The sequence below is a fragment of the Ornithorhynchus anatinus genome, chromosome 13 (assembly GCF_004115215.2).
Source record: "Ornithorhynchus anatinus isolate Pmale09 chromosome 13, mOrnAna1.pri.v4, whole genome shotgun sequence".
Taxonomy (NCBI): domain Eukaryota; kingdom Metazoa; phylum Chordata; class Mammalia; order Monotremata; family Ornithorhynchidae; genus Ornithorhynchus; species Ornithorhynchus anatinus.
In genome coordinates this window covers 23,436,030-23,463,960 of record NC_041740.1, presented here as the reverse complement: position 1 = coordinate 23,463,960, position 27,931 = coordinate 23,436,030, and the positions used below count along the sequence as shown (strand labels likewise).

General features: G+C 69.0%; 1 protein-coding gene across 1 annotated transcript in view; it reads right to left on the bottom strand.

The window, feature by feature from the left end:
* Positions 1 to 1,000: 1,000 nt before the first annotated feature.
* Positions 1,001 to 27,931, bottom strand: part of LAMB1 (laminin subunit beta 1) — a 44,422-nt gene continuing 17,491 nt past the window's right edge. Inside the window, exons 13-33 of the mRNA XM_029077530.2 lie at positions 26,773 to 26,908; positions 26,190 to 26,348; positions 25,975 to 26,102; positions 25,541 to 25,664; positions 23,814 to 24,018; positions 21,385 to 21,528; positions 20,672 to 20,903; positions 18,248 to 18,411; positions 17,866 to 18,087; positions 16,262 to 16,476; positions 15,762 to 15,858; positions 7,537 to 7,906; positions 5,923 to 6,107; positions 5,490 to 5,731; positions 4,338 to 4,541; positions 4,070 to 4,214; positions 3,378 to 3,585; positions 2,844 to 2,985; positions 2,350 to 2,526; positions 1,452 to 1,611; positions 1,001 to 1,265 (exon numbers count right to left, since the gene is read on the bottom strand). Of these exons, the coding sequence (XP_028933363.1) occupies positions 1,129 to 1,265; positions 1,452 to 1,611; positions 2,350 to 2,526; positions 2,844 to 2,985; positions 3,378 to 3,585; positions 4,070 to 4,214; positions 4,338 to 4,541; positions 5,490 to 5,731; positions 5,923 to 6,107; positions 7,537 to 7,906; positions 15,762 to 15,858; positions 16,262 to 16,476; positions 17,866 to 18,087; positions 18,248 to 18,411; positions 20,672 to 20,903; positions 21,385 to 21,528; positions 23,814 to 24,018; positions 25,541 to 25,664; positions 25,975 to 26,102; positions 26,190 to 26,348; positions 26,773 to 26,908 (3,796 nt within the window). The 3' untranslated portion in view covers positions 1,001 to 1,128. The remainder of the gene's footprint in view (positions 1,266 to 1,451; positions 1,612 to 2,349; positions 2,527 to 2,843; positions 2,986 to 3,377; positions 3,586 to 4,069; positions 4,215 to 4,337; positions 4,542 to 5,489; positions 5,732 to 5,922; positions 6,108 to 7,536; positions 7,907 to 15,761; positions 15,859 to 16,261; positions 16,477 to 17,865; positions 18,088 to 18,247; positions 18,412 to 20,671; positions 20,904 to 21,384; positions 21,529 to 23,813; positions 24,019 to 25,540; positions 25,665 to 25,974; positions 26,103 to 26,189; positions 26,349 to 26,772; positions 26,909 to 27,931) is intronic.

Below are 27,931 nucleotides of genomic sequence, written 5' to 3'. Positions count from 1 at the left end.
TGACTTTTAGATTAAGCACTCGGGTCGAGCGCCGGCGTAGTCACGAGTTAATCCGGCCGGACGCGGTCCCTGGCCCACACGGGGCTCCCAGTGGGAGGGATGATTTCGATCGGAAATCATTTCAGAAGTGGTGGATTACAGGCCCCTCTACTAGATTGCCGACTCCCCGAGGGGAGGGGATCGTATCTACTGTCATTTCATCGTTACGGGACTCGTTGAGCGCCGACTGTTGGCTCGGCGCTCAGATAGACGCAAGTCATCCCCGTCTTCATCCCCATTTCACAGGGGAGGGTAACCGAGGCGCGGAGAAGTGACGCGACTCGCCCGGGGTCACCCAGCGGAGCGGAGGGGAGCGCAGGCCTGGGAGTCGGAGGGTCACGGGTTCTAAGCCCGGCTCCGCGACCCGGCCGCTGCCCGGCCTCGGGCGGGTGACCACCTCTCCGGGCCTCGGTCTCCTCGTCCGCCAAACGGGGATTAAGACCGTGCGTCCAGCCCGCGCCGCTTGCGTCCGGCACGCAGTAAGCGCTTCGCGGATATCCTAATTTTGAAGTGGCGGAGCAGGGATTAGAACCCAGCCCCGGCACCCCCCCTCGCTCCCCCTCCTCACCTAGTGGGGACCCGGCCCGCCGCCCGTCCGTCCCTCCGCACCCTCGGTAGAGCGAGAGCGTTCGGGGGAGGCCCGGTCGGGGCACGGGGCCTCGGCCTGGGGGCCGCGGGCCCGAGCTCATCCCCTCTTCCGAGCAAAGAGCCGGCCCCGGGCCCCCGCCGCGCGCCCGGGCCCCGGTACGCCGAGCTAGCCGGGGGCACGGCCCCGGGGATGGGGTCCCTGAGCTCGACTCGCCCCTCCCCACACCCCGGTCCCCCGTCACCCCCGGCCCTTCTCCCGGGCGCCCCGGCCGCCGCCCCCGTCCGAAGAAGGCCCAGCCGGAACCGGCCGACGGGGCTGAGGCGGAGAAGACCCCTCCCCCCCCCGGCGAGAAGAGAAGGCGGCTTCAGAAAGGCCGGGAGCCCGGGGCACGCGGACACGGGTCTTTAATCTGCCACTGGCGACTCTACAGAGTGATTGTCGAGAGCGGGGGCGGGCGGGGGGGCGCGGGGGGCGGGGGTCCGGCCGGCGGCGAGGGGCCGTCACAGGCAGGTGCTGTAGACGGCCACCTTCTGGCTGATGTCCCGGAGAAGGGCCCGGACCTCCTCCTCCAGGCGGCTCAGCTCGCGGGCCTTGGCTTCCAGCTGGCCCTGATTGCTTTCGTATTTGCCCTCGAGGTCTGCGGGGAGGAAACGGCCGCGTCAGGGCGCCCGACGGGACCGCCCGTGTCCGTCCGGCCCCTCTCCGCCGGGCCCCCCGAACCCAGCGGGACCGTCGCCCCCCAACCCACACTCTCCCGCTCCCCGGCTTGGCCGGGTAGGTGTGAGTCGGGTGGTCCCGGGGACGGGGGGGACGGGGGCCGTACCTCGCAGTAGCTGCAGCTTTCCGTTGGCTTCGGCCAGCAGCGCCCGGGCTTCGGTCTGCAGCAGCCCGGCCTTCCTCCGCGCCTCGGCCGACTCCTCCGCTTTTTTGGCGATCAGGTCTTCTACTCTTTTGTACTTCTCCTCCAAGTCGCTATTGAGAGTCTGCACGAGACCCAGAATGGCGCTGTTTCCCCCCGCCCCCCCCCCCGCCCGCCCGTCCGCCCCACCGGTCTCCATCCCTCGGGCTGGGCCGGGCAGGGTCCGGCGGACCGACGATGGCCTTCGTCAAGCGCTTACTACGGGCCGAGCACTGTTCTAAGCCCCGGGGGGGGGGGGGTGGAGGGATACCAGGTGATCAGGTCGTCCCACGGGGGCTCACACTCTTCATCCCCGAGGAGTGAAGCGACTCGCCCGAAGTCACACAGCTGACAAGTGGCGGGGTCGGGATTAGGACCCAAGACCTCCCGACTCCCAGGCCCGGGCACTAGCCACCACCCTCCTTTCCCGGTATTTTTAAAGGCTCCCGTTGTCCGGACCCGACTGATTTTTTTGGTCTCGGTCTTCCCCACCGCGACCGACGGTCCCGCGTGGGGCGGAGCTGGGGTGGTTCATCTCGTCCTCGCCGCGGCGCTTAGCTCAGAGGGGGCGGCGCGCTTAACGAACAACCTAACGCACGAGTCGGGCAGGGCCTCGCGTTCGGAGAGAGCCGAGGCTGGCGCTCTCCCTCCCGGCAGCCGCGCCGGGGCCCGGGAGGAGGCCGGAACGGCCGGGCCGGTTCCCCCCGGCCCCGTCCGCTGCCCCGGTTGGGAATCCTGGAGTCCCTCGCGGCCGCGGGCCGCGGCTGTGGCGAGGGGCCCGGGCCCAGCCCTCCCCGGACCCCCGCGCGGCCCTTCCTCACACCTCCTCGACAGCCTCCGCCTCGCCGCTCAGCTTTTCCACCACCGTCCGCACGTGTTGGGCCTCCCGGGAGTTGAGCTCCGTCCGCCGCTGCAGCTGCCCCACGCTCTGCCCCAGCTCCTCGAGGCGCAGCGAGGCCGAGGTCAGCGACTCCTCCGACGACGCCGTCTCGGACTCGATCTGGGGACCCGACGGAGCCCGCTCAGCGGCCCCGGGCCGGTGGCCGAAGAAGAGGACGAGCGGCGGGGGGGATTCGCGGTCCCAGAGGGCCACGGGCGGGAAGCTCGGCTCCGGGTGGCTCGGTAAGCCGGGCGGCCCGGGGTACCTTGGGTCGGGGTCGGTCCCGGGTGGATTCGGGGGCCGCCCGGCCACCCCGGGACCATCCCCTTTGAGGCCCGGGCCCCGCCGTCCAAGCCGCGTTCTCGACGTCTACCGGCCCGAGGAAGCGACGCCCCGGGGCACCTCCCCCCGACCCCGACCCCCGGCCCGGTGCTCACGGAGGTCAGCAGGTCCTGGGTCCCTTGAATATCCTGGCCCGCCTGCCTGATGGCCCTCTCGGCCGCAACCTGGGCCTTCTCCGCTTCCTCCAGGGCCTCCTTGACGGCGTCCGCGGTGACTCTCACGGCGGTGGCGCTTCGGCTGGTAGGGACCCGACGCGACCCGTGAACGGGCGGGACCCGAGCAGCGGGCTTCCTCTACGGCCTCTCCCCCCGCCCCCCCCGCCGCCTCAGACCATCCTACAGCTCCCCGGGGCCCCGACGGGTCACCCGACGCGATGGCCGGGTGGCTCGGAGCGCCCACCGGAGGGCGGGCCCCGCGGCCGCGTCCACCGAGACCGCCAGGCTGCGGGGGAGCCGGGGGACGCCTCGCCTGGGTGGGTACGGGTCGGCGGAGAGGGATTTGGGAGTCCCCACCCTCACCTCCCGACCCCAAGCCACAAACTCCGGGTGGGCGGGAGCGGCGAGGGGGGCTCAGCTTGAGTCTGGGGCCCGGCCCTCCCCGTCCGCCGCCCCGCGAGGCCGGCCCGTCACCTGGCTGCCTTGGCCTGGTCCAGCAGGGCCCCGGCCCGGGCGATGTCGGCGGCGCTCTGCTCCAGGATGGCCTCCACCTGGGACAGGCTGTTCACCCGGGCCCGGATCTCCCGCGTCAGGTTCCCCAGCTGCTCCGGGGAGCTGGGCAGCTCCATCCTCAGCACTTCACCCGCCACTGCCTCGATGCTGTCCAGGTCCGCGCCGTCCTCTGGCGGGGCGGGGGGGGGGGAGGGGGGGGAGAGCGGGAGAGGATGGAGACGGGGCCCCCGGGTCGCGCCAGACCGCCGCCGGAAGCCCGAGGGGGCGGGGGAGGGAAGGTCGGGAGGGTCGAGGGGCTCCGGGTCACGGCGGCCGGACGCCCGGAGGCCGGCGGGGGCGCGGGGCGGGTGAGGGCCCGGCCGCCGGGGTCACGGTAGACCGGGCTCGGCCAGGAGGAGAGGGCGAGGAGGCAGAGACCGGCTCCCCGGGGGGCGGGGCGGGGGACAGGAGGAGGAGGAGATGGGCGGCAGAGCCGGGGCCGGCGAAAGGGCAGGCCGCCCCGAGCCCCGTCGGTGCCTCACTCCCACTTCTCTACGCCCGGCTTTCGAGCGGCCGGGTGGAAACTCCCAACCCGGGGGGGCCCCGTCCTGACCGGGCCCGGGCTTTGCGGGGGGCGGGAAAAGATGGCGGGGGCCGGGGGCCGGGCTCCTCACGGGTGAGGAAGTTCCGGATCTGGCCGATGAGGTCCCTCAGCTCCCGGTTGCCGCGGTCGAGCCTCTCCCGGGTGGCGCCGGCCCTCAGCAGCACCTGCCGCGCGCTCTGCTTGGCCTCGTCGGCTCTCACCTTGGCTTCCGCCACCTGCGGGGGCGGAGCCGGTTGGCCGTCCCCGTCCCCTCCGGAACCCCCCCCCCCGGGGCACGCCCTCCCGGCGGGACCCTCCCTCCCCGCCTCCGGGCCCGCGAGGACCGTCCGCCCAATTACCGTCTCGGACAGCCGCTCCACCTCGGCCAGGGCGCCGACCACGTCCCCGTCGAAGTCCACGGCCTTCCGCCAGGCACCGTGGGCCGCCGCGGCCAGCCCCTCGCAGCCCGGCCCGCCGCACTTCTTCCGCCCGTCGTCCGTCCTGCAGCCCAGGCCGCCGCACTCCGTTTCCAGGCAGGAGGCCCCCGGTGGCGTCCCGCAGGTCTGTGCCGGCCGCGGGGGGGAGAGGAGGACACCCCGTGCCGTGACGCGGAGGTCCACCTGGACCCGAAACCTACGGCGCTCCTCCGGGGGGCCCCCGTCTCCACCCTCCCCCTCCGTCGCAACTTGCCGTCTGAGGGCGGGGAGGGGTCGGGCCCCGCCTGACCGGGGCGGGCGGGAAGGAGGTGGTCCGGAAAGGGAGGCTGGGGGTCAGCCGGAGCGGACGGGGCTCGGGGCCGGATGGTCGGAGACCTGGCTTCCGATCCCGGCCCCGCCGCCCGTCCGCTGCGGAAACCCGGGCAGGTCACGTCGCTGGGCTTCGTCTATTAAATACCCGTTCCGCCACCCGGGACCGTAAGCTCCACGTGGGACAGGGACTGGGTCCGACTCGATTATTCTCTCTCTACCCCGGCACTTTACTGCTCGGGAGAGCGCCGGGCACTTAAGAAGCTCTCACCGAACGCTTCGCTCCGACTTCTTAGCGAGGCGAAGGGTGAAGGAAGCCGCCTCCCCATCCCCGGCTTCGCCCACGGCACGGCAATCTAACGTCCGGAGGGCCCCGGGCCCGACCGGGCAAGGCGGCCTAAGGCGCTGCCCGGCGGGTCCCGCCGGGGGGGCAAGTGGGGGGTGTCAGAAAGCAGCGGGGGGGGGGGGGGGCGTCGGCTGGACCGGACCCCGGCCGTTCCCGTCTCCTTCCCCCGCTCCGTCCCGCCTTCTGCTGGGAGAAGTCTGTCACGTGTCCAAGCCCCGACACGGCGTCCGGTGAGGTAAATCTGGGACAGCCCCACCTAGGGGTTGTCCACAGTCGGGGGGCAAGAGGGGAGGGGGGCCGACCACCTTCTCTTCGGCCCCGGAGACCCGGCCCCGTGGTCTGAAACCGCGCTTGGGGGGGGGGGGGGGGGGCGCAACGAGGACGCCCCCGCCAGAGGGATGAGGCCACCCGCCGCTCACCTTGCTCGCCACAGCGGCCAGGTCCAGGCTCTGCAGCCGCCCGGCCAGCTCGTCCAGGAGGCGCGACTGCTCCTCCTGCTGCCGCCGGAACCGGTCCTCCTCCGCCTCCATCAGCCGCTCCACCCGCTCCCGCGCGAGGGTCGACTGCGCGACGGGGCTGGCGGCGTCCGCGGTGGATGCGTTAACCCGCTCCTCGGCCTCCCGCGACGTCTGGAGATACTTGGTGATGCTGTCCAGGGCTCCTGCGGGGGGAAGGATGCTGGCCCGGGCCCGCCGACCCGCGCCCGTTCCCCCTCCCTGCCCGTGACCGGCCCGTTCCCCCTCCCGGGCCTCCCTCTAACGTCAGCGGGCCCCGGAGGCTCCGGGCGGGAATCGAGGTGGCCCGAAGAGACTCGACCGGCCCCGGGGAGGGGCGCTGCCGGGAGGGACCCACCCTGGACGTCCGAGTTCTTAATGAATTCCAGGTGCTCCGCGAGCTCCTTCACGGTGCGGTCCAGGCTCCGTGAGTCCGTCCGGAGGGACTCGAGCCGGTCCCTCGTGCGGTTGCTGCCGGAGGCCGCCTCGGACAGCTTGACCTCCGCCTCGGCCACCTTCTCCGCCACGTCTCTGGTCAGCTTCCTGCGGGAAGGAGGCCGGCCCCGCTCCCATCCGGTCCTCGGGCGGCTGGACCTCGGCCCCTTCCCCCCGCCCAGCGGAAGGACCCGCCTGGGGACGCCTTGGAAAACGGTCCCGGCCCCCCCTCTCGGACTCCGATTCCGCTCCTCCGATCACAGAGGACTACTCCTCCTCCGCCCATCTTTTTTCCATTTGCCGAAGGAACCCTGGTCCCCGGGAAAGGCCGGGGGCTCCGGGGCGGCGAAACGTCACCGGCGCTGACTACGTGGAGCCCGAGCGGAGACGTCTGGTCGAAGGATCGATCCGTGGTGTTTACCGAGCGCCCGCCGCCGGCGGGGCCCGTTCCCCTCCCGCACCTTTGGTCCCGGGGCTCTCCGACGGCTACCGGCTCCCGAGGCCGAAGGGAATCCATCGCGGCCTCCTCCCGGGGACCTCCCGGCTCTGCCGGACCCCGTCCCGGGCGGGGCTCGCGGACTCCGGCCGGACGATCAGAATGCCGACGAGCCGGCCCGCTTTCCCTCCGCCCAAACCGCCCTCTCGCCGAGTCTCCGGTTCCACGACTTGCCGCTCGCGCCCCGTCGGGGGGGGGGGGGGGGGGGGCGGATACCGAGACCGGCGGGGGGAGACCCGGAATCCGTCGCCCAGAGACAGCGGGACACCGGGGCCGGCCGACGCCCTCCGGGGCTCTGAGATCCGCCACGGCCGTGTCGAGGTTCCCGTGTATTACGGTGAGAGGCCTCACGCGTGGGGACGGGGGGGGGGAGTCTAGCGGACATTCCCGCGGGGGTATCCGGGGACCCCGACGCCCGCGACGTCTCGGAGAGGGAAACCAAAAACTCGGGGGCCGGTGCCCCACTCGGAAATCCCGCTGACTTTTTTTTTTTTTTCCCCCCAAACGTATCCGCTGAGCACTTACTACGTGCCAGGCACCGTGCCGAGCGCCGGGGTAGATACGAGCTACTCGGGTCGTCCGCGATCCGTGTCCCGCGCGGGACTCGCGTTCGTAATTCCCATTTTACGGACGAGGGGAACCGGGGCACAGAAAAGTGAAGCGACTTGCCCGAGGTCCCGCAGCCGGGATGAGAACCCGGGCCCTCTGACGCCCAAGCCCTTCCCACGAGACCGCGCCGCTTCTCTGCGGACACCCCGCTGCCCTCGGGAAGGACCGAGCCTGGACGACTCCCCGGGGATTCCCTCTCCGCGTCCTCCCGATGGGGGAGAAGGACCCTTCTAGCCCGCGAGCCCGTTGGCGGGTGGGGCTCGTCTCCGTTGCCCAACTGTGGTTCCCCAGCGCTCGCTGCGGTGCTCTGCACGCCGCAGGCGCTCGATGAACACGATGGGAACGAATCAACGAAGAGGAGGAAACCCCGGGGCGCGTCTAAGGCCGAAACGGGGGCGCCGTCCCCCGCCGCGGTTTCCCCCGTCCACTCACTCCGCCTCCTCGAAGAGATTCCCGATGTTCTTGAGCGGCTCCGCGGCGGGGCTGTGGGCGAGGATCTCCCGGACCTCGGCGATGGTCCTCTCCACCGAGTCCACCGTCTCCCGGTAGGGCCCGATGACCCCGCCGACCTTCAGGGCCTCGGCCTTCTCCAGGAAGCGCCGCGTGCGGTCGGTGAGCTCGCCGACGACGGCATCCCAGCGGGCGAAGCACTGATGGCAGGGGACGCAGTCGGGGAAGACCCCCGAGTAGCCCCGGGTACACTCGGTGCACCGCGGCCCCTCCACCCCGTCCCTGCAGGCGCAGCGGCCGGTGGTGTGGTTGCACTGGGGCGTCTCGACGCCTCTCGGGTCACAGTCGCAGGCTGCGGAGGCACAGAGGCGGGAGGGGAGGGGTCGGGGGCCGCCCCGGCTCTCCATCCGAGGGGAGAGCGGGCAGGCGGCCGACGAGGGGCGGGGGGGGGATCCCCTACTAGGACGGACGGGGGGCCCGGACGGCGGCGAGCGCATCTGGCGGGGAAGACGCAAGGGGCGCCGCCGGCCGGAAGAGCAGAGGACCGCCGGCCGGGAGCCGCCCGCCTGCCCGGGTGACCCGGGCCGAGCCGCCTCCTTTCCCTGCGCCCCATCTTCGGAACGGGGGCTCGGCCCCACCTGCCGATCCCACGTCCAACCCGGCCTACGGCACAGCGTCGCCGACGTCATCGCGCCCCGGACCGTGAGCCTCCCTCCGGCCACCCCGAACGGTCCGCCTCTGCCTCCTCGATTGGCGGCCCGTGGCCGGTAAGGGAGACCGCGACCCCGAAACCCCTCCCCTGGGTCAACGGCCGTCGGAGGCCGCGTCCCAGGGGGCCACCCAACTCTCAAGACGGGGGGTACCCGGATCCAATCGCCCCGGGGGGACGACGAAGGGCGCCGAGGCCCGACGGCCCGTGAACCTTCCCCCTGAGAACCGGGACCGGGAGACAACCGGCCAACCCGGCCCCGAAGCCCACGGCTAAACGGGACAGACACGGGGCCCCCGGGAGGCCCGGAGACCTCCGCCCTTCCCGATTCCTGGGCCGGGGGACGGGGAGGGAGGCGAGGGAGCCGAGGGTCGAGACCGGTGGGGTGTGTCCGTCCCACCCTGACCACCCAGGAGGTGGTCAGGCGGCCCTGGCCGGCTCCGGCCGGTCTGGCGGTGAGACCGTTGAGAAATGGCTCGGTGGGGCCCCGGGGCGATGGAATCCCCACCCGATTCCGGCCCTTGTCCAAACCGGAGAAAAGCAGAAAACGCAAAGTGGGAACGGGGAGAAGGATCATAGCCTAACGGTTAGAGTCGGAAGGACCCGGGTTCTAATGTCCGTTCCGCCGCTCGTCTGCTGGGTGGGTGACCTCGGGCGAGTCGCTTCGCTTCTCTGGGCCTCAGGTACCTCATCTGGAAAATGGGGATTCAAATGGCGAGTCCCAAGGGGGACAGGGACTGGGTCCAACCTGATAGTCTCGTATCTCCCCCAGTGCCTGGCACCACAGGAAGCACTTAATACCATTTAAAAAAATTTTAAAAGCCAGGCGCCGGATGGATGCCGAGGCCAGGCCCCCGCTTGGGTCGGGTTGAGTGGGTGTGACGGACACACCGAGGCCGAGGGGGTTCGGGGCCACGGCCTCCCCCCCCCCCGCCGCCCCGCCGGAGCAGGACAGGGCGGAGGAGGGAGCGGCCCCTGGGCATCGGGGACCGGAGACCGGGTCAGGGCGATCGATGCCAGCCTCCCGGTAGCCCCGGGGGAGGGGGGGGCGGGCCCGAGGCCGATTCCCCCATCGTCTTGGAGATGCCGGGCCGCGGCCCCTCCGGCTCGGGCCAGATCCGGCCCTCCCCCGCCTCCCCCCCCCCGGGGCCCGGGTCAAAGCCTCGAGGAATGAAACGGAAGAACTCGGCCGGCTCCGTGATCTTCGCCTCTGCCCCGGATGGATTTAAAAGGCGCAACGACCGTCCCGGCGCCCCGGGGAGCGGAAGAGGGCGGCAGGTTAATAGAGAGCTAAGTGAGTGCTTTGAGGAACGGAGCTGCTGGGGAGAGGGGTCGCGCACAACCCTCAACCTCTCTGTCTCCGAAAGTGGAAAATGTTGCCGTCCAAACCAGTCTATGGCCTGATTGCCGGATGGACCGCAGGAGAGCAATGAAATAGAGGGAAAAAAAAAAAAAAAAAAGAAGTCGACAATCACCCTTCTGTTCGAAACGCCCGAGGCCCTGAATTCCAAACCGGAGCTTTCGAACTGGAAAAATCATTCAGGGTCATAAGCCACTTGACTCCCGTCGCCGAGAGTCACCCAGCCGGATCCCCCCGACTCCTCGCTGAACCCTCCTTCCTCCGGCCGAAGACAGACCGGGCACCGACGTGAGCTGAGCACCGTGCCGGGAACCTCCCGGCGTGCGATAGGAAAAGAGAACGCGGAGGAGCGAGCCGGAGGGGAGGCCTTAAAGCCACCGAGTCGGACCGACGGGGCGAGAAGCGGAGAGCCGCAGGAGTTTCGGAGGTTTAGGGTGACGTCTTCTCTTCGGCCTCTTGGATCCATCGAGTAGCAGAGCGAGGGACGGATCAGAGAGCCGAGAAGCGGCGTAGCCTAGCGGGCGGAGCGAGGGCCGGGGAATCGAAAGGAGCCGAGTTCTAATCCCAGACCCCAGATGGTCGACAGACAGAGAGGAGAGAGGGACGGGTAAACGAGCACATCCCCAAGTAGCGGTACGCAGGTCGAAATGCTCAGATGTGAGCGTACGAGGCGGGGTGGCGGAAAAGTGCCGAGGTGGAAGTCAGGACTCGGGGAGAAGACGAGTTCGTCAGGGAGGGCCTCCTGGCGGAGATGTGATTTCGGAAGGGCTTCGAGGCGGGCGCGTTTTAGGAGGCGGGAGCGAGGCGTGGTGATCGGACCCGGAGGGGACCGCCAGGGTGGGTGAGGGAGGCGAAGGACTGCGCGAAGGGCAAGGTGGTACCCGCGTTGCAAGGGAGGGCGTGGGGTCGTCGACCGAGACGGGAACGTCGGGGGAAGGAAAAGGTTAAGGAGGAAAGACGAGTCTAGTCTGCCGTAAAGCCTTCCCGACTCTCCCCTTTTAACGTGGGAGACGGTGGTTGGGGCGTCGACCCGGAAGCCGCCCCGGGGGACGTGCGGAGACGGCAAGGGGCAGGGAGAGGAGGGAGGGAGGATGAAGGAGGCGGCGGAGGAGGCCAACTCAACCTCTCGTCTTCTCTCCCGCCCAGAGGGACCTCCCGGAGCTGGGGAAGGCGGGGAGGCCTCCAAGGGCGGAGGTGAGGAAGGGCTTTGACGGCGGATCGACGGGCCCGCCGGCGGGGAGGGCCCGCCCGCTTTCCTGACGGAGAGGCGGGCGGCCGGGCCGGGGGCCCAAGCAGGAGCTGACTCGGACCAGCCCGGCCCCCGGGAAGCCCCAAGCTCCCGGACGGACCGGCCCCGCTGCGGGGGGGGGGGGGGTCCCGAGGTGCTGGACGCCCGACCTCCGGCCACCGGCCCACTTCCTCTGCCCCGGCGGCACCGTCGAGTTGGTGCTCGCTGATTCCGCTCTCTCCTGCTCCGCGAAGCTTCTGCTCCTCGCTGGCGACACCCACGCCCCCGGCCCGGGCCAGCCGTCCCTTCCCTCCTTACCGGCTCCCCCTTAAACGGCCGGTGGCCCCCCCCCCCTCCGCCTCCCTCCCTCACCCCCACCACCTCGCCGATTTGTGGGTAAAACAGAAACCGTCCGGCGTCAACTTCCCACGGCCTTCTCACGGCTCTTACTCTCCTTCCCAGCTGCAGCTCCGGAGGAGACCTCTCTCCTGCCTGTAACTCTGCCCCCCCGCCCCCCCCCCCGGCTTCGTTTCCGACCCAGCCTCCTCTCATTTCTTGAAATCAGTCGCTCCCCCTCTCCTCCCCTATTGCTTTAACTTCTCACTCCCACGGCTCCCCTCCTCCCCGCCTACCCACGCACTCGGGTCTCCCTCGGTCTAAAAGAGACCCCTCTCTGGATCCCCCGCGGCTACCATCCCGTCTCCCGACCGAACTCTTTGAAAGAGAGAGATGCACCTACTGCTCTCCCCCCATCGATTCTACGATCTGGTCTTCTGCCCCCCCCCCCCCCCCCCGGCCTCCGCCGCGGCCTCTCCCGTCGGCTCTTCGGAGCCGAGTCCGAAAGGCTCCACTCTCTCCTAATCCTCCTTGACCACCGGGTCGTCTTTGACCCCGAGAACCGGCCCCTCTCCTCCCCGGCCGGAGAGGTCGCGGCAGAGAACCCAACTGGGAATGGAGAGTCGGTGAGGGGATTATCGGTCGGCCCCGTGTCCGAACCTGGCCACCCCGCTCCGCCCCGGGGTCCGGGGGGGTCCCGGCCGGGCCCGGGACGCATCCCCGACTCTGATAACCGGGGTATCCGCTAAGCGCCTACTGTGTGTCGGGCACTGGGGCGGATCCGAGCAAACGGGGTCGGGCCCAGTCCCCGTCCCACATGGGGCTCGCGGATTCAGTCCCCCTTTCCCAGAGGAGGGAACCGAGGCGCGGAGAAGTGAAGTGACCTGCCGCGTAGCAGACGTGGGGCAGGGCCGGGATCCGGACCGGTCACCCAAGCCCCGGGGGGGGATGGGGAGAAGCAAGGACCCCCACCCCGGACCGAGCGTCTCCGAGGGGGCCGGCCCCCGACCCACTCGAAGGAACGGCACGCTGTTGGATCTCCCGCAGAGCGTTTCGAACAGTGAGGCCGGGCTTTTGGGCGAGTCACGGCCCGGAGCCTCCCGGAGGCGGCGCGGACCGGTGGGAGAGAGCACGGGCCCGGCAGTGGGAGGACCTGGGTTCTAATCCCGGCCCGGCCACTCGTCCGCTGCGGGACCCGGACAAGTCATCGATCTTGAACTCGGTCGCCTCAACCGTAAAATCGTTCTCCCGCCTACTCAGACCGGGAGTCCCACCTAAGACGGCGGCCCTGCCCGGCCCGATGAACTCCGATCCGCCCCAGCGTTTAAAACGGCGCCCGACAAACAGTAAGCGCTTAAACGCTATCTAGAAAAAGCACCTCAACCAGACGCCCGACTGGCTCCAGTTGCGGACGTCCAAGGCTCTCTGGCCTTCAAGCGAATGACTCGAGGCAAGCTAAGGGGTATTGGGGGAAAACAGGATCCGCCAAAGGGAGAGAGGAAGGAAAAAGAGCGACGTTCCCGGACTCGTGCGACGGTCCCCGGGGACGCCCGCTCGGCGTCAAAGGAACCGCTCATCGCAGACCCTCCTGGCCGAGGATCGGCTCTCGACACGGCAGAGGCAGGTGGGTTCCGGTCCCGACTCCTTTGAGGTCTTCCTGCTTTTAATGAATGGGCGTGTTTAACGGGAAGGGTCATGCCGGATCTCGGGCTCTAAACCCCGACTCTCCTCCCGGTATGCCACGGGAAAGCCGGAATGACATGCCGAGCCGGAGTCCGCCCCGTTTCCTTTTAAGGTTTTAAACCCAGACGGGGGAAGCTCAAAGGCCCGGTGTCATCCGAGACTCCTCTCGAAGAAAACGAACCAGTGACCCAAGGAAGATTCCCGGATCTGGAATACGTCTCTCGACTCATCCGTGAGGCAGGAGCGTCGAGGCTCCGGCCAACGGGTCTCCGGAAACCCGGGCACCCTCCTGCTTGCAGACTCTCCGGGATTTTTCGAAAAGGCGTCCGGCGGGCCAAGAAGAAACGGCACTGGACGAAGGATCGGGCGATGGATGCGATTCGGTCCATTTTAACAAGGTGCTCTGTCTCCCCGGGGGGCTGCCTGCCGGCTGGCTTCTCCGATCCACGCCGGCGCCACGGACGAGCGGACGGACGGGCGCGGTCCGGCTCCAGAGGGGAGAGCTGGATTCTCCCGTCTTAACCGAAAGCCCGGCGCTAGAGGCCACGGGTCCCTCCGAGGCCCGCTTCGGGCACCGACCCCGATTCCACACAGCACGACCGCGTGACGCGATTCATTCAACGTCATTCAACCGAGCCCACGCGACGTAAGGCGACGACATCCTATGGGGCCGCCGTCCCCCGTCCGCTGTCCTCCCCCCCTCGACCGGGGCGCCGGGCGTCTCCGCCCCCCCCCGTCTCTGAGAAGCCGTGCAGCTGCCGTTTCCGAAAGAAGCCGCGGAGTCACCCCTCCGTGGGAACGCCCGGGGGATCTCCACGCGCCGGTGACCAACGGGAACGACCGCCGCTTCGAACGTTACGGGGTTCTTCGGTCAAGGCTGGGATTGTCAGGCGAAACGCGTCGCTGTCTTCCGAACGGCCCAGCGAAGCGAGGACCGGCTCTCTAGGGACGAGGCTTTCCCAGCCCCCGGCTGACGCCCCCGTCTCCCCCGAGCGCGGCGACCGTTGTTTAACTTTGGTTTAGTCTGCAGTCGTTCCCGACAGCGGCGATTCGGGCCCGGTACTAAGCACCCAACTTTAAATCAACCTCCGCCCCAGATCCTTCCCAGACAAATTCCACCGGAAACCAGACGTCCCTCCCTTAGCGTTGGGCAACGCGTCCTGTTTCTACGGCTCAGTTGCTTGAATTTGGACGTTGCCTCGGGGCCTCCTCTCCCGGACCCTCAACCTCCCATCGGACCGAAGCAGGGGCAACGTCGGCCTCTAGACCGTAAGCTCTTCGCGGGCGGGAAACGAGTCTACCCACTCTGACGCACCGTACTCTCCCAAGCGACGAGCGCAGAGCTCGGCGTACGGTAAGCTCTCGATCCATCTCACCGATCGATCCGAGGACTTCCTCTCGAACTCCTCCCGGAGGCCGGCGCGTCGTGTGGCGTCCGGCAGCCTCTCGCCCGCCGTATCGCGACAGAGTAAAACCGGGTCCCTCACTAGACAACCGGCATAATCACGTCTCCCTCTGCCCCTTCGCGTCAGACGGAAGCGCCTCACGGTCGGGTCCGTCACCTGCTATTCCCCAGGTCGCCGTCTTCGCTTCTCCCGCACCGGCTTCCGAGCCACACCCCGCTCTCGACTCTCCCGCCTCCGTCTCCTCACTCCCGCTGTTCCCCAGGCTCGGCGCCTCCTCCCTCCCCAGGTCAGACGGCCCGCGGCTCCGTCCGCCTTCAGAACCCTCCTAAAATCCCACCTCCTTCCAGCAACCTGGCTCGATTAAATTTCCCCGCCCCGAGCCGTTATCATCCCTTCGCCTGTCCCGAACTTCCTCGCACCCTCTTTGGCACTCAGCCCCGCTCGATTCATCGTCGACCGCTCCCCGAGTAATCTTTACGTCTGCCTCCCCGGTTAGAGTGTAAGCTCTCGGTGGACAGGGGGTAATAATGCCGCCGCTGAGCGCACGCGCCGACGCCAGTTAAGCGGATGGGACGTGGCTCCTGCCCCAGGTGGAGCTCACGGTCTGAGAGAGATGGAGGACGGGAGTTGAATCTGCAGCTGACGGAACCGAGGCGTAGAGCTGTTAAGCGACTTGCCCCGGGTCACACGGCCCGCCGACTGTAGAGCGGGGATTGGAATCCGGGTCCTCTGACCTCTCGGGCTCCCGCCCTGCTCGGTGAGAGGCAGCGGGGCTCAGTGGAAAGAGCCCGGCCTCGGGAGTCAGAGGTCGTGGCTTCCGATCCCGGCTCTGCGACGCATCAGCCGCGTGGCTTGGGGCCACTCGCTTCACTTCTCCGGCCCTCAGGCACCTCAGCTTTAATACGGGGATGAAGACGGTGAGCCCCCCGCGGGACGGCCTGATCACCTCGTATCTGCGCCAGGGCTTGGAACGGTGCTTGGCACCTAGGGAGCGCTTAACCAACGCCATCATCATCATCACCATCATCGCCTCCACCGGGCCAGCCTGCTGCCGGGGAATTTGTCGCTTCGCGACTCTGAACTTCCCCAAATCTCCAGGGAAGTCCATCCCGCCGGGTGGGCGCTCGATAGAGGGAGCTGCTCTGATTCCTACGGCACCTCGATGTTTCCGGGGGATTGCGGGGTTAATGAGGCTTTAATAATAATAACGGTGACGATGATAATAACAGCGACCCTCTTTCAAGCGCTGCCGTATCAACAGCCCACTCTCTGGCCAGACTCAGATGTGTTCCCGTCAGATCCTCGCCCCTCCTCCCGCTCTGGCTCTCCGTAAGGTATTTTCTGACCGTCCGGTCCCCCGCGCCGGACCGCCGGCTCCCGCTTCCGGTCCCGCGCCTTGCCCCGGGCCCTCGGCGGACGCTCCGTTTCACCGCTCGGACCCTGGGTCCCGTCCCCCGCCCCGCCCCGGCGGGGAAGCGGACTCACCTCGACACTCCACGTTCGGGTCTCCCCAGAACAGCTCTCGGCATTCGCCGCACGTCCGCCCTCCGAACCCAGGCGCGCACCGGCACTGTCCTGTGAACTACAGGGACGGGGCGGGCGGAGGTTCATCCCCACCGGCTGGTCGGCCAACCCCGGCCCGGCCCCCGCCCCCCCCCCCCCCCCCCCGAGGCGGGTCTCCGAGCCCTCCCGGGGAAGACGGGAGAGACCCCGGGAGCCGATCCCCACGCCGGCCCCGGCCTGGGCCGACGCCCCCGCGGGCCCCGGGAGCGGGCGGGCCCCTCCCGGCCTCCGCGGGGGACCTGCCAGCCGGAGGTCCGGGCCACCCGCCGCCTCGGAAAACGGGCCCGAAAGGCTCCAACCCGGGCCAACGCCTCCCCCGCTCGCGCGGGTCCTCCCTCTCCCGAACCCCAGCCCCGGGGAGGTCGGCGCGACGGGAGCCCCTCCCGCCCCGAAGCGGCGGCCCGGGGCCGCCAGCCTCTCACCTGGTTGCAGGCCGGGCCGGAGGAGCGGGCGGGGTCGCAGGCGCAGGGCTCGCAGCCGGTGCCGTCGGCCAGGTTCCAGGTGTTGGGGGAGCACCGGTCACAGTTCCGGCCGCTCACGTTGGGCAGACACGGGCACTGGCCGGTTTGGGCGTCGCACTGACAGTCCTCTCCCTCGCAGTGCTCCCGGGCGGTCCCCAGGGAGTTGCACACGCACTCTGCAGCGGGAGAGGCCCCGGTGGGCCAACCGTGGGTCCCCGCTCCCCGGACCTCTAAGGTGCCGCGCTCCGCACGTAGCGAGCGCTTACCCGACACCGTCGGGACGCTGCCCGACCAGCGAGGCCGCCTTCGGCCCCGACCGGAAACCCGCGGGCCCGGACCCGGCGAAGGGGGCCCAGGTGATAACACTTGAGAACGGCCGTGGTATCCGCGAGGCGCCTACCACGCGCCGGGCGGCGTGCCGAGCGACGTACGGGGAGAAAGGGTCGGCCACGGTCCCCGTCCCGCAAGGGGCTCGGGGGCTCATCACCCCCCATCTCGCAGACGAGGCCGCTGAGGCCCGGGGAAGCGGAGCGACTTGCCGAGAGCCACACGCAGCAGACAAACGGCGGGGCCGGGATTAGAACCCACGGCCCTCGGACCCCCGGGCCCGCGGTCCCTCCGCTGCGCCACGCCGCCTCCCAGATGCTGGGCGGGGGGCGGCCGGCGTGCGTTCGTTCATCCGTTCCGTCGCATTTACCGAGCGCTCACGGTGCGCGGAGCACTCTGCCAAGCGCTCGGAAACTACGGCGCGGCGACAGAGGGAGCCGGTCCCCGCCCGCACCGGGCCGACGGTCTAGAAGTCCCCCGTCTCTGCCCCCAACGGGGACGGTTACCACGGTGAGGAAACGATCCCGTTAGGCGCTCAGTAAGTACGACGGAGCGACTGAATGGACGGTACCGGGGGACCGAGATGGAGCCGTCGTGACTCAGCCGGGGAGGGCCCGGTTCCCTCTCCCCGGCGCTTAGACCGGTGCCCGATACATAGTAACCGCCCACGCCGGGTGCCGACTTCCCCGAGGGGACAGGTTTCCCCCGAGGTCCCCGGGGGGGGGGGGAGCCTCACGGTGTCCAGCGGCTCAGAGGTTCTTGCGGGATGATTCAAGAGCGCAAAATGTCATCCCGTTTGGGAAAACCAAAAAAATACAGCCGGCGAGCGCAACTGAAGAGACTTCAATTCCCCGGGGCCCCCGGCCGGCGGCCCCGGGGAGAGCGGGGCCCGGCGGGAAGCCCCGAAGGGGGCGAGTGGGCTCGGGGGAAAAAGGGGGACCGGGAAGGGGCAGTTTGGAGAAGCCGCCCCGGGGCGGGTTCCCGCCTACACCCTTCCCCGGAGGCTCCAGAGCTGTCCGAGGAGATCCAGGTCCCGGGGCCTCAGCGGCAGGCGGCAACGGGAAACGGCTCCCTCTTATTTTAGGAGGAGGAGGAGAACACGCCGAATTCTCAGAGGGAGAGAGAACGGCCTCCCGGAAGGTCCGACCTAACGAGGAAGCCGTTCGGAGAACGGAGAGCGGGGCCCCGCTCGGTTGGCCGACGCGGGGGAGGAGGGGAGGAGCCCCCGGGGCTCTTACTTCTACAGTCCTGCCGCAGGGCATCTCCGTAGTAGCCGAATTTGCAGAGATGGCAACTCTCGCCCTCGGTATGGTACAGGCACTTCAGACACCGGCCCGTCCGCCGGTCGCAGGCCCCCGGGTCGGCCGTGTCCACGTTGGAGTTGCATCGGCATTCCCGGCACCGCCCGCCGTCTCCCGGGTCGCCGAAGAAGCCGGAGGCACACTCGTCGCACCTGGCTCCTGTCGGCGGAGTCGGGGCCCGGGCGGAGTCGGCTCGGAACGGGAGGCTCCCGTCCCGCCTCCCCTTCCCGGCCGGACCGTCGGGCCCCGTCCCGCTCTACCCTCCCCGCCCCGCTCCCCCCCCCGCCCCCCGGGGCGGGCCCCCGGCCGCGCCGCTCACCTACGTGACCGGGATCGCAGACGCACACGAGCTGCGAGCTCACGGGATCCTGGTAACAGCCGCTGGAGAACTGCCGACCGCCCTCGGGGCCGTCCGGGCACGGGCACGGCCGGCAGTGGCCCCCCGACCCGATGACGGGGTCTCCGTAGTAACCCGGCAGGCACCTGCATCGGTCACGAGGCGGTCAGACTCGACGATCCCGGAGGAGGAGGAGGAGGAGGACGGACCGAGGGGGAGAGGGAGACGGGCCGCGACGCAACGCGGCGGCCCCGGGAGGAGCAGCTCTCTCCCCGAGGGTCCGTCGGGAGCTTCCCTACGGCCATTAGGGCAGACGGGCAGCCCTGCGGCCCCCCGCACCGTCCCGCGACGGACGGGACGGCCCCGAGAAACCGCCCGGCGCTGGGGAGCTCAGGGTTCCGCTCTCCCATCCCTTCCCCGGCCTCGGGCCCCGACGCCCCCTGCCCGTCCCGGGCCCCGCACCAGCCACCTCCGTCGCTCCGGCAACCTCTGCCCGCCGTGGGGCTTTAGTACCCACGGGGGAAGGGGTCCGACTCCTCCCCCGTCCCGTCCTCCTCCTGTTCATAACGGAACTGTGGCATTTGTTCAGCGTCTACCGTGTGCCGAGCTCTGAGCCGACTGCAGGCGTGATGCAATTCATTCGGCCATCACCCCGCCACGCACGGGGCTCGCGGGGCGGGAGGAAGGCGAAACAGGTCCCCCATCCCCCTTTTCCAGTCGAGGAAACCGCGCCACGGGCAGGTTAAGGAACTTGCCCGTGGTCGCACGGCAGGCACGTGATGGAGCCGGGATCCTGTGCTCTACCCCCAAGGCCACACTGCTCCTCTTCTCCTCGCCCCTCTCCTTCTCGCCGCCCCGTCCCTATCGGGCCCCCCCCCCCCCGCTAAAACACCGGCTATCAAGGGAAGCGATCTTTCGGGGTAAAATTTCTCTTGGATTCCGCCCTGGATGGAGGGAAACACCTCTCCTCAGCCAGCCCCAGCGACACACACGTCTGTCGAGCACGCTTCCGGAAACCCTCACGTACCCATTTACTCTCGCCCTTGAACCGCCTCCCCCGCCCTCCAAACTCCCGGCCGATTCCGTGTCGCGGTCCAGGAAACTCTCGGGGAGCTTCCCGCTCTCCCTGCGGCTCTCTCTATCCGTCCCAAGATCTGGGCCGGGCCCCCCCGCACCCCGCCTCGAGCGGCCGAAAGAACTCTCCGGGAAGGAGCGGAGGGGGTTCGGGTGTCGGACCGGAGCCGAGGCGCCGGGACCGACGTCTCCCTTCCCCCCTTACCATCTTGGGACAGACGGATCCCAGCCCGGAGAGCCCTGGGGTGACCGAGGGGGCTCCTGACCCCAACCGGAATCGCTATCGCCACCGACTATCTCTGAACGGGCGGTTTAATCTCCTGCCCATCTTCGCGAAACCCCTCGTCTCCCGTCTCTCGACGGGTTTCAAATCAAACCTGACTCCCGCCCGCAGCTACGACTGGTTTTTTCCGCCCCCTCTGGCGCTCGACCCCGTCACTCGGAGGTCGATCCCATTGAAGGCCACTCCCGACGCACGCGGGCGGTCCGATCCCTTCCGAAAGCCTTTCGGAATCACGGTCGCTAAATGAGGCCGTCCGGCCTCGGGATGGTGGCGGATGCAAGACGAAGGAAGAAGAGAGATTTCGAGTCTTTTTAAGCACTTGGGATTCTAGGAGCTTGTAATATCCTTCCTCCCGACACCACGCGCCCCAGGTGGGACCGTGCCGGAGCTGACTACCCCGTAATTACCCCGGTACTTTGAAGCACGCGGGAAGCACGTTAGATACCAAATTATCATCACCATTATCACTTAATAAGAGGCCCTCGGGGCAGTCGGCCGCAAGGGAAGGAGGGCGGGATTGGAGGGGGGGCGGCCTTCTTTCATAGGACACATGTCCCTCTGGGAAGAGGACGGGGTCTCTGAGACTCCGGGCTGAGGGGGCCGGCCGGCGAAGACGCAGAGGACCCCAACCTCGACAAGCCCGGGGGGACCGGCGGCCACGCGCGAGACCGAGGCCGCTCGCTCGGAGCCGGTGGCGGGGCTGAGGGCAACGGGTGAGGCATCCCGTCGCGAGGGGCAGACGTCGCGGCCCGGAGCCGCTGCCTGGGGGTGTGAGTTCCCGGGAGGGGAGACCCTTCCGTCCAGTGCCATTTTTCCCTAGTGCATCTGGGGGGGGGGGGGGGGGGTCTACGAAACCGGTGAAGAAACAGACCTCCCCTCCCCTCGGCCTCACTCCGAGCCGCGAGCCCAGCGCCGAAACGTTTCCTCCCCTCCCTCGGTGGGTGGGGCAGGACGGCCAGAAAACTTCTGGTCACTTGATTCCCCCCCCCGCCGTCCCGCCATCTTCCCCCGCCTCGCGCCGCAAGGAGGTGAGCGCGGCCCCGACGCACCGATCGCAGTTGTGTCCGGAGGTGTGGTCCAGGCAGCCCAGGCACTCGCCCGAGGTGGGGTCGCAGTCGTCGGCGTGACCGTTGCACTGACACGGCTGGCAGCTCGGGAACCCCCAGAAGCCGGGCAGGCAGCGGTCGCACTGCCGGCCGTAGATGCCATGGAAGCAAGGGCACTGGCCGGTGACGGGGTCGCAGAAGGCGTTGACGGACCCCTGCCCGTGGCATTCGCAAGCTAAAAGAAGCCAAAGGACACGGGGGGGGGGGGGGGTGAAGCTTCCTCCCTTCCCTTCCGGCCCCGCCCTCCCGAAACCGGGACAAGGAACGGCACAGAGCGGCTGTGGGGCAGGTCTGGGTCCGGAGGGAGCGACGGGGGAGCGACTCGTCTCTAAGAAACGAACCACCTCCTGAGTCTGCTCAGCACCGTGTTTTCCGACGCGCTTCACATCCCGGAGGCGAGGAGAATTATCCCCGATTTACAGACGGCGCTGCCGAGTCCCAACGGAGGCGAAGCGACCTCCCCGAAGTCACAGAGCGATGCCAGTGACCGAGGTACGATCGATCCTCTTACAGCCATTCCGGCACCATAAAGGGATCGATATCAATCCCTCGGGAGCTTGGAGGACGATCAGTTCTTTTAACCGGGCCGGTGGGAAACCGAAGGCGGGGCGGGGGGGGCGGGGGGCGGGGGGGGGTGGTTCATCCCGGCGACTCACGTCGGCATCCGTTCGGGCCGAACCCGAACGTGCCAGGGGCACACCGGTCGCACGTTCGGCCAACTACGTTGGGCCGGCACCGGCACTGTCCTCCGTTGGGGTCACAGACGGAACTCAGTGACCCCTGTGGGTCACAGCGGCAAGCTGAAAGGCAAAAGGAAGGACGGGACGGTCAGAGGACGCCCCCCGCTCCCAAGGGACCCTCCTCTCTCTCGCTCCCCTCTCCTCCCGACTGTTCCCTCTTCCCCCGTAGCATCCGGAGAGCGGGGAAGGCCCCCATCCGACCCCAGCGCTCCGACTCAGGACGCAGGATACGTTTCTTTCGCACTTCTGGGCCTCTGGTCTCACCCGGGCGGTCGCCCCGATTTTCCCGCTTCATCGCCCCCTCGCTCCGGTCTTTCCCAGGATCCCCTTCGGCGCCCGCTCGTTTTTTCCCCCGGACTTTCCGGGATTCTCTTTGCTCCAAAGCCGGGGAATTTGGAACTCCGGGTGCTCTTCTGCCTTCGCATTCGGTGCCCGACGGATCTTTTCGGAGCCGACGGATCGACCGGTCGTAAACGAGCCCGGGGGGGGGGGGGGGGGAGGGGACGGACGGCATCCGGCGGACGGTCCGGGGGGAGCCCGACGGGGAAGAGCGGAGCTCACGGGGAGAGGGGGTGACCCAGCGTCATTCCACGGGACGGAACCGGCGGATCACTCACCGATCACTAGCTCCATTTGCTCCACGTGGCTCACCCTGCTCTCTCCCTCCGCCGACCTCTCGCTTCTCCCCTCCGCCCCGCCCGGAACGCAACTCCCCGCCGACCCTTCGAAGCCCTATCCGTTCGAGGTATTTCCCGGGCATTTCCGCGACCGGACCACCGTACCGAGGGAGCGTTCGGGAGGACAGAACGGCGGCGGTAATCGCGATCCTCGCCCACGATGGGGGGCTGGGGGGGGGGGGGGGGGGATCGCAGACAGAGGAAACGATGGAATATAAAGATCGGTGCTCCGGGAGCGGGGGAGAGGAGGCTGGGGGCCGTGGACTCAGACCCCCTCCGGGAGGTCTGCCCCGCTTACTTCCTGATCTCCCCATCTCCAGTTCCCCAGCCGCCGCCTGGGCCCTTTCAAGTGGCCTAAGCGCTCGCTATTCTAACGGCATGTAGCCTACCTTCTACGCAGTCCAAACATTCGATTACTTCCCCTACCCGGAATTCCGCCGTCTCCCCGCGGGGTTGCCCGTGCAACGGAAGCTCTTTACCAATCGGCCCGAAGGCACTCGGTCTCCCTCCCACCTCACCTCTCTGGTTTCTCCTCCGGCGCCAAACCTCTCCCTGTACCTCGATCTCGTCTCTCCCTCCGCCAACCGCCGGCCCGCAGCCCGGCCTCAGACCGTCGCTCTCGGCCTCATCCGAAGCCCGTCTCCTCTAGGAGGCCTCCCCTGACTAAGCCCTCATTTCCTCTTCTCCCACCGACTCCTGCGTTGCGCCCGCCCTTGGATCTGCGCCATTCGGCCGGCCCACACCCAGCCCCGCGGCGTTTAAGTACGTACCTTCGGCGTATTTATTTCTAATAGCGTCCGCCTCCCCCCTCTAGACCGTGAGTGCCTTGCGGGCAAGGAACGCGTCTACCAACGTCACTCATACCGTACTCTCCCGAGCACTCAGTAAAGCCCTCTGCACCAAGTAAGCGCTCGAGAAACACCACGCTGATCGAGCGATGGCTGGGCTGTGACGAAAGCTCCGTGGGGCCAGGTCTTCTAAGTTCACTCTCCCGCCTAGTAGAGGGCTCCGCGCGCTCTATAAATTCTCCCGTTCAGCTGCCTCACTGAATCCAGAGGCGAGGCCGACTACGGCCCCCGGATTCAGGGCTGTGGGCCTAGGCGGGAACCCGCCGAACCCCCAGATTGAGCGGGGGATAAATAAGCGCTCACGACGACGGCAGGCCGTGCCGCTTCCGACTGGCGTGTGCCCGTCCCAGGGCTTGGCGCGCGGTAAGCGCTCGATAACTAGGATCGATGAACGCGACCTGTCGGAGGCGAGACGCCACGGCTTCTCTAAGGGGGGACGGTTCTCCCCGGCCCGGCTGGAGATGTCCGAAGGGGCCGCGGCCTCGGCGAATGGAGGGGAACCGGAGGACGGCACGGGACCGATCTCGGACGCGAGTCCACGCTAATGGCCTCCGATATGAAACTAACGGTTTTCAGCCTCACCTGCATCTCTGGGTACCACCGGGGCCGTCGGTCGGCGAGGAAACGGGTGCGAATCCCGGACCCCAGGTCCGCACGGCTATCGCAGGGAACCGACCGCAGACCTTCCAGGTGCTGGATCGGGTCCCCTCAGATGCCTCACAGGCCCGGGTTCATTTGAGAGAAAGAACTGGCCCCGGGGACGCGAACGGCTGCTCTCCTCTCAACCACCGGACGTCACGCGCATCGAGTCCGTACTCACCCAGACCCGCCCGGTGCAACAGGGCGGAAATGCTGAAGATGATGTTCCGGCACACGTCCGTCATAGGGGTTTTCACAACGCTCCTGCTGTTCTCCAAACACCGGTATCTCTGGAACGTTTCCCAGGCGCCGTTGGTCACCGCTCCGTCGCCCGAACCTCCGACGGCGAAAATATCCAGCGATCTACAGTAGGGCATCAGCACGAGCTGCGAAGCGGAGGAGGAGGTCAGAGCAGGCGGCCCGGATCCTGGGCCGGGAGCCGGGATCCCCCCCCGACTCCCGGAGGCGCGGAGTCGGCGCGGGGAGGCCGTGAGTCCCACGGGGAGGTGGGGAATTGCAGGGGAGACCCATCAGTCCGCTGGGGGTCCGGCTCCCGGACTACGGGAAAGCGTAGCCCGACCCCGTCCGGCAGGGAACTGCTCCATGCTCACCCTAATTGAATCCCTCATAATTAAGAATGAGTATTATTAACGATAACAGTGGCAGCCGTTAAGCGCTTCTGACGCGCCAGGCGCCGTTCTAAGCCCCGGGGGCGGATGCAGGCCGATCGGATCCCCCGCCGAGCCCACGCTGTCAATCCCCATTTCGCGCAGGCGAGGCAACCGAGGCGCGGGAAGGCCGACTGGCTCGCCCGAGGCCCCGCAGAAGACGAGTGACGGGGCCGAGGTTAGAACGCAGGGCATTCGGATCCCCGGGCCCGGGCGCCAACCGCTCCGCCGCTCTGCCTCTCCCTGTCGAGACCAGCCGTAGGGAAGACCGAGAGCCCGGGAAACCCGACTGTCGGCTTCTCATTCGCTTCAGACCCCGGGGGTTGCGAGCGCGGGACCCCTCGCTTCCCGGATCCCGGCCTCGCCGGACGCACGCTGCCGCCGTCCTTGGTTCGCAAGAGGACGCTCCCTCGGTGAGGCGACACGGAGGCCGGCTTCGTCCACCGACCGACGGATCCGTTCTTCTTTCCGACCGCGCCGGGGATTTCCGGAGAGACGCGGACTCCCACATCCCCCGGCAGACCAGGCCGAGGGGCGGTCGGGCGCCCACAGCCCCCCTTGTCCCTCGACCCTCGGAAAGGCCCCGCCTCGGCGGGCGCCGGGGTCTAGAACCCCAAAACCCCGGCCCCCGGGATGATGATAACGTCGGCGTCGGTCGAGCGCTCGCTCTGTGCGGGGCACCGTCCCGAGCGCTGGGGGAGATACGGGGTCGGCGGGTCGCCCCACGTGAGGCTCCACGGTCTTCAGCCCCACCCGACAGACGAGGTCGCCGAGGCCCAGAGAAGCGAAGTGACCGGCCCACGGTCACACAGCTGAGGAGTGGCAGAGCCGGGATTCGAACCCCTGACCTTTGACTCCCAAGCCCGGGCTCCTTCCACCGAGCCACCCATCCGACGCGTGAACCGGCCGAAAAAGATACCGGGCTCTCTGTAGCCCGTCCGCCTCTTCCGATCGCACTGATTAACCGCACGCTACGTGCAGAACACCGCGCCAAGCCCTTCGGACGGCGCGACGTGACAGTGAACGGCCTCCGCTCCCTGCCCGCGTCAGGCTGACGGTCTAGCGACGAACCCGCTTCTCCTCTTGGATGGGCTGAACCCGATCCGACTGCGCCGTGACGCGGCCCCGGCTCCCGGCGCGGCGCTCGGCACAGGGAGGGCGCTTGGATGCCACCACGACGGTCGCTCGAGGGAAGGGAGAGCTCAGGTTTCTCACCCGCGGTGCGCGCTCGGTCACCTACCGAGTCGACGAGCGTGTAGGGGCTCTGGACGCCGCCCTCCAGCGACGTGTACTGGGGCAGTTCGAGCCGCACGGTGTAGTTCAGGCCCTTCTCGAAGCACACGGGCCGGGGGAGGACCACGTACCTGCAGCCCGACACGGGACCCGGGGCCCCCGGTCAGAACGCGGAGGCCTCTCGGGGGTGGGGGGGGGGGGGGGTGGGGGGACCGCTCTAGCGGTCGGCATCGTGCCTTCCGGGTGCCCTACGGCCGAGCGAGACGGGACGCCAAGCGCGGCGGGGAGGCACCTCTCGATACGCGGGGCGAGAACGTGGCGCGGGGCGGCGGAGAAACCGGCCGAGCCCCCGGCGCGGACCCCGGCCCGGATCCTCGGGAGAGCGTCCGGCCGAGCCCCCGGCGGAGACCCACGGGCCGGGACCCCGGCGGGTCGACCCACCTGGACCCCGGCGACAGCGACACCGCTTGATTGTCGTCGTCAGGGACGGTGTTCCCGCACCGGCTGCCGGCGGGGATCTCGCCGGCTCGCTGGACGGTGACGACGGCCTTCTCCCAGCGGTCCGGCAGCTGAGCGGAGAGAGGGGCCGTCGGCGCAGGTCGCGACGGGCGGTAGACACCGGTCCCGCCGGTCGACCGAGGCCCCGGGGCCTTTACCTGAGGCTCGTAGCGGACGAGCACGTCGTATTCCGTGGAGTAGGGGATGTCGTCGACGAAAAACTCCAGGTAGGCGCCTTCGGGGACCCTGACGAACCCCGAGCCGGTCCAGGACGGAGTCCGGTCCCGCGCGTACTCCCGCTCCACCAGACTGACTCCCTGCAAGGGGGGGGGGCGAGGTCGGGATTGGGGTCGGGGCCTGGGCCGCCGGGGGCGGCCCCCAGAAGGCCGGGGACGGAGAGTCGGGAGAGATCCCAGTTCTCTCTCGAGGCAAAGCCGATCCTCTAGATCCCCGCCGGTCCCGCTTCGAACCCCCGACCCTCCCGCGCCGAGACGGGGTCAACGCTCCGGCCTCCGTCCGCGGGGGGAGGGGAGCCGCCCGACGACCCAGGGAAAGAGCCGCCCGTCCGCCCGCGCTCGGGTCCCCGCCCCGTTGGGCGTCCTCCCGTTCCGCTCGGCCAGCTGTCGCGTCCTCTCCCGAGCGCTCAATACGCGGCAAGCGCTCGGCCGGTGCAGCCCAACGTCCGAACCAACGCTTCTCGGCCCAGGGCCCCGGGGTCCCCCGATTTCCTCCCGAACTCACCGGGCCCAGGTGGGCTTCCTCCGCCTCGTAGATGTAGTGGTCCAGCGCGGCGAAGTAGTAGCCGGACTCCACGCGGTCGCACTGGCGGCCGATCGTATGAGGCCGGCACGGGCACTGGCCCGTCTCGGCCGAGCAGCTGAAACGGCAGGAGGAAGGCGGCTTCGCTAAGCCGCAGGCCCGGAGCGGTCGGGGACCGTCCCCTCCGAATCAGGGTCCCCGCTGACCGCGTCCCGCCCGGGTCTCCTCCCTTCGACGTTCAGACGGGCGGCGGTGCAGCGGGAGGCAAGAGGGTAGGCGGGGCCTCCCGGAGAGAAGCAGCACGTGCGCCCGCGGAGGGAATGCCCACGGCGCGTCCGGTCAAACGGGGACGACGGATTCCCGACCACCCCCGACACCGGCCTCCTCTCCGCACCCGACCGGGACCGGGGCCCGGCCCCACCTTCCCCTCTGTCACCCACGGAAGCACTCGGATGACGGGGGGGGGGGGCTTCCAACGCCGGCCCCCTCAGCGGAGCCCCGGCCGCTCCCTCCCCACCCCCGGCCCCGCGGCGGCAGCCGCCCGTCCAGCTGCGCGCCCGCTCTGAGTCCCCACGGGTGGCTTATCTCCTTCAAGGAACAGGAACTCTTGGCACCGCTTCGCCAGTTCCCAGGACGCGGAAGCGCGTTCCAGTTAGGAGAGAGGCCTCTCTTGGCCTCGCCCGCCCACCACGGCGACTCCCGGCCCCTCCTCCGGCCGCCCGGACAACGGAAGCCCAAGCGAGGAGCCTCGTCCGAACGGATGCGAGTCTACCCCGAGTCCCCCAGGTGGCCGACGTCCACGACGTCATCCGCCCGGGGAAAGACAACGGGATCCGCCCACCCGCTCCCCCCCGGGGCCAACGGACCGAGTCGGAGAAAGGCTCCGAGGCGACCTCTCGAACCTGCCCTGTCTACGGCCGCCATTTTTTTTTTTCTTTTTTTTAACATGGACCGGTGGAGCGCTAACTACGTGCCGGGCGCCGTATCGAGCGCCGGGGGGAGATGCGAGCTGATCAGGTCGGACGCAGTCCACCGCGGGGCTCACGGTCTCGATTTTACGGAGGCGCGGGAAGGCCGAGTGACTTCCCCGAGGCCACGCGGCAGACGGGCGGCGGAGCTAGGATCAGAACCCGGGGCCTCT